Source organism: Oncorhynchus gorbuscha, linkage group LG02 (assembly GCF_021184085.1).
Source record: "Oncorhynchus gorbuscha isolate QuinsamMale2020 ecotype Even-year linkage group LG02, OgorEven_v1.0, whole genome shotgun sequence".
In the NCBI taxonomy this organism is placed as follows: Eukaryota; Metazoa; Chordata; class Actinopteri; order Salmoniformes; family Salmonidae; genus Oncorhynchus; species Oncorhynchus gorbuscha.
Genome location: NC_060174.1, coordinates 38,284,749 through 38,289,694, shown reverse-complemented (window position 1 = coordinate 38,289,694; position 4,946 = coordinate 38,284,749). Strand labels below are relative to the sequence as shown.

At 40.9% G+C, this 4,946-nt stretch overlaps 1 protein-coding gene across 1 annotated transcript; it reads left to right on the top strand.

Annotated features, from left to right (window-relative positions):
- Positions 1–506: 506 nt before the first annotated feature.
- LOC124002002 (E3 ubiquitin-protein ligase TRIM47-like) lies at positions 507–4,207 on the top strand. The gene is made up of 5 exons (XM_046309212.1): positions 507–1,152; positions 1,552–1,647; positions 1,893–2,126; positions 2,230–2,389; positions 2,956–4,207. The coding sequence occupies exons 1-5, from the start codon at positions 574–576 to the stop codon at positions 3,663–3,665; spliced, it is 1,779 nt and encodes a 592-aa protein (XP_046165168.1). The 5' UTR covers positions 507–573; the 3' UTR covers positions 3,666–4,207.
- Positions 4,208–4,946: the final 739 nt, after the last annotated feature.

Genomic DNA, 4,946 nt, shown 5'->3' with positions numbered 1-4,946 from the left:
AATAATATAATTTCATAAATAACATGTTTTAATGGTCTCCTTCCATTCAGTAGGCCTACCATTGTTGTCTCTACCTTCTTGCCCTTTGTGCTGTTGTCTGTGCCCAATGATCTTTGTACCCTGTGCTACTGCCATGTTGTGTTGCTACCATGTTTTTGTCATGTTGTGTTGCTACCATGCTGTGTTGTCATGTGTTGATGCCATGCTATGTTGTTGTCTTAGGTCTCTCTTTATGTAGTGTTGTGTTGTCTCTCTTGTCATGATGTGTGTTTTGTTCTATATATTTTTTTTTTGTCCCAGCTCCAGTCCCCCAGGAGGCCTATTGCCTTTTGGTAGGCCGTCATTGTAAATGAGAATTGGTTCTTAACTGACTCGCCTGGTTAAATAAAGGTTAAATCAAAAATAAATTACAATCTATGACAATATTTTGGCCATTAGCCAAACAAACCCTCAATGTGGTTAGACAGGCAGAACCAGGAAGTCACAAACATTTTCAGAGAAATGAAAGTAAGCAGACAGACAACACCCCAATGCTTGTCCACAACTGTTCAGTCACTCAGTGTGTGTATCAACATGGCAGAGGCAACTTTGGGTCAGGATCCCTTCTGCTGTTCAATCTGTCTGGATGTACTGAAGGATCCAGTGACTACTGCCTGTGGACACAGTTACTGTATGGGCTGTATTAAGGGCTGCTGGGATCAGGAAGATCTGAAAGGTGTCTACAGCTGCCCACTGTGCATGGAAAGCTTCATTCCAAGACCTGTTTTGAGGAAAAACATCTTATTGGTTGAATTAATGGAGAAACAGAAGAAGACAGGATTAATATCTGCTCCTGCAACTCTCTTTTATGCTGGAACTAGAGATGTGGAGTGTGATTTCTGCACTAGGAGGAAACTCAAAGCTGTCAAGTCCTGCCTGGTGTGTCTGGCATCTTACTGTGAGACTCACCTCCAGCCTCACTTTGAATCCCCTGCCTTTCAGAAGCACAAGCTGGTCAACGCCTCCACACAACTACAGGAGAAAATCTGCCCTCATCATGACAAACTACTGGAGGTTTACTGTCGTACCGATCAGCAGTGTATCTGTTATCTGTGTACAATGAATGAACATAAAGGCCATGATACAGCGGCAGCAGAAAGGATTGAGAAACAGGTATGGACGACAACTCCACTGTTAAACATCATAGATCTGCATTTAGACATTTGTTAATCTCTTTACAACATACTGTTGATGTACCTCATATCAAATGGAAGTGGTTTATGTCAAAGGTGATATAACTGGAAGAGTAAGAAAAACAACGCCCGGAGATATCAAAGTACTCGAACAAAATTGCCTGATTATGTTGTTGCAGCAATTTGGTGACTCTCATAAGTAATAATAATAACAATAATACTTTGACACGTCACAAAATGCAATCATTATGGTATTATATTTAAACATATCTCCTTCTGTTGGCTGCATCTCTGCATCTCAGTGGTTTGAAGGACTATCCTATTTCACATCAACATCATGGAAGGAGCCTTTACAAAGTCTTGTCACCATTCTCTGCAGAAACAGTTGGTAGAGAATCAGCAGAAATCCCAGCAGAGAATCCATCAGAAAGAGAAGGAGATGCAGGAGCTGAGACAGGCTGTGGTCTCTCTGAAGGTGAGTTTTAGGGCCATCTATATTTAAATTAAATATATATTAACATGACCAGCAAACCAATATTTCATTTCAGAATTGGTTAAAATTATGTTAGTGTCAGGGTAAAGGGTTTGGTGTAAGGTTAGGGTTAAGGTAAGGATCAGTTTTAGATGTTGGCTGTCAATGGAATGCTGGTAAGAAAAGTCCTTATAGTCTATCCTGGGCTGAATGAAATGGACCCTCATTCTCTCTGTGTGTTCTAACAGCTCTCTGCACAGGTAGCGGTGGAGGACAGTGAGAGGATTTTTACTGAGCTGATCTGTTCCATTGAAAGAAGGAACTCTGAGGTGAAGCAGCAGATAACAGCCCAGGAAAATGCTGAAGTGAGTCGGGCTAAAAGGCAGCTGGAGCAGCTGGAGCAGGAGATAGCTGAGCTGAGGAGGAGAGATGCTGAGCTGGAGCAGCTTTCACACACAGAGGATCACATCCATTTCTTCCAGGTGACGTCAGTCTGTCTATATCAGCAAACAAATCTAAAATAACTTGTAAACTTTAGATAAAACATCTCCACATTTGTGTTTTTCAACCTGTTTCTCCCTGCAGAGTTTTCAGTCTCTCTGTGTCCCTCCTGGATCTGATGCCTTACCCAGCATATCTGTCAATCCACACATTCCTTTTCATTTTGTGAAGAATTTTGTATCTGAGGTGACAGAACAACTAGAGGATATCTGCAAGAAGGAAATTGCCAAACTATCATGGGAAGGTAGGTGAGAAGTATCAAATAGACTTGTTTTTTACATGCCTCAAAATGAGCAACAGTGGTTACCTTGAATGAATGTTGAACCATAGAGTTGACTGTAGTAATCCTTTGTATCTTGTTTGGGGTTTCTTGCGTTTTCTTGCATTCATTTGTGTTGTTTTGATTGTGGTAAGAACAGTGAGCTCTCCCACCATCCACACTCACCATAGGTTCATCACCATAGGTTCATCACCATAGGTTCATCACCATAGGTTCATCACCATAGGTTCATCACCATAGGTTCATCACCATAGGTTCATCACCATAGGTTCATCACCATAGGTTCAAACATCTGTCTTTATAGAACACCTGACGTGTGTTTACCACCACCCTCTGTCTACCCCTGGTGGTCTGGTGTGTAATTGCCCAAATAATAACAGATTATAAACTGCACCCACATTTTATTATGGGGACTTTCATTTCAATCTTCTGGGTTACTGAGGAATGGATACATAAACCTGTGATTTAAATAACTGTCAAAACACCAATTATCAAGCTGACTTAAATCAATCAGTGCATCTCTCCCTTAGCACCTCCCTCTGACTACTTCATGGATGCCATTCCACATACTTCTTATTACAATGCCAACCAATTGGCAGGGCGGAGACCCAGCCCTCGCAAGATAACCCAACAACAATATTTTCAGAACATGGAAGCTTCCTTCAGCACTGTGAGGCCCAATGTGTCTCACATGGTGACCCCTCATCGCATGGCCGCCCAGGTTGCACCTGCTGTAACCCCAGTGTACATGCCTCAGTACAAGTATGCTGCAGGAGTGCGTAACCCTTCATACATTCATACACTTCCCCAGGTAGTTAAGCAGCAGCCTGCTGTCCATGAGCCTCTGACTGCCTCCAAGCAGCCTGCTGTCCATGTGCAGGAACCTCTGACTGCATCCAAGCAGCCTGCTGTCCATGTGCAGGAACCTCTGACTGCATCCAAGCAGCCTGCTGTCCTTGTGCAGGAGCCTCTGACTGCCTCCAAGCTGGCTGCTGCTCCTCCTCAGGAACAGAAAGAAATGCTGGGTCAACGCCTCTACCCGCTCATCCAGAACATGCACCCGAGTCTGGCAGGAAAGATCACTGGCATGTTGCTGGAGATTGACAACTCTGAACTGCTCTACATGCTGGAGTCTCCAGAGTGTCTCCGCTCCAAGGTGGATGAAGCTGTGACTGTGCTGCATGCTTACCAGGCCAAACAGGCAACAAAGAGACAAGAAAAACTAAAGAAAAGGAAATAATTTGATTCAGCTGGGTCCAGAGATCACCAGACAAAAATGGAAAATGGTCCAAATAAAACAGTCGGGGTATAACTACAACAGAGAATGAAATTACTATGGCTGTCAAATGATACAAAAATACAATTGAGTTCATCACTGGTAAACAGATGAAGAACACTTTCTTTAACCGCAATATCAACCTGTTTTGACATTACAGTGTTGTTTTTAGTTGAATATATTGTGTATTTTGGATGTTTTCAGTGTATTATGAACAATTTCAGACAATACGATTAATCACAATTAAAAATCATTTGTGCACAAAAATTACAAACAGTTAACTGATTAACTCTGACAGCCCTAGAAATGACTGAAAGCATTATTTTCTGGCACGTTATTCCTTTTAAATGTATGAATGCTTGGGATATTGAGAGTCTATGGCATTGTGAAATGTACAGTGCCTTCATAAATATAAGACTTATTCCACATTTTGTTGTGTTACAGCCTGAATCCATCTACACACAACACCCCATAGTGACAAATTGAAAACATGTTTTTAGACATTTATGCAAATTAATTGAAAATTAAAAATAGAAATATCTCATTTAAATAAGTATTCACACACCTGAGTCAATACTTTGTACAAGAACCTTTGGCAGTGATTACAGTTGAGAATCTTTCTGGGTAAGGGGTGGCAGGTAGCCTAGCAGTTAGAGTGTTGGACTTGTAACCGAAAGGTTGCAAGATTGAATCCCCGAGCTGACAAGGTAAAAATCTGTTGTTCTGCATCTGAACAAGTCAGTTAACCCACTGTTCCCAGGCTGTCATTGAAAATAAGAATTTGTTCTTAACTGACTTGCCTAGTTAAATAAAGGTCTTTTTTAAAGTCTCTAAGAGCTTTCCAGGTGCCACATTTGCCTATTATTATTTTGAAAACTCTTCAAGCTCGATTGTTGATCCTTGCAAAATAAACTTTTTCAGGACTTACCATAGGTTTTCAAGTAGATTTTAAGCCACAATTGTAACTCGTCCATTCAGGAACAATCACTGTCTTCTTAGTAAGTAACTCCAGTGTAGATTTAGCCTTGTGTTTTAGGTTATTGTCCTGCGGAAAGGTGAATTCATCTTTCAGTGTTTTTTTTTTTTTTTTTTTAATTTAACCTTTATTTAACTAGGCAAGTCAGTTAAGAACATATTCTTATTTACAATGACGACCTACCAAAAGGCAAAAGAACTCCTGCGGGGACTGGGGCTGGGTTTAAAAAAATACAAATAAAATAACGTATAAATATAGGACAAAACACA

Coding starts and splice junctions, on each gene's coding strand:
- LOC124002002 (XM_046309212.1), top strand. CDS start 574: ATGGCAGAGGCAACTTTGGGTCAGGATCCCTTCTGCTGTTCAATCTGT. Junction 1,153..1,551: donor CAGAAAGGATTGAGAAACAG/GTATGGACGACA, acceptor CATTCTCTGCAG/AAACAGTTGGTAGAGAATCA. Junction 2,390..2,955: donor TGCCAAACTATCATGGGAAG/GTAGGTGAGAAG, acceptor TCTCTCCCTTAG/CACCTCCCTCTGACTACTTC.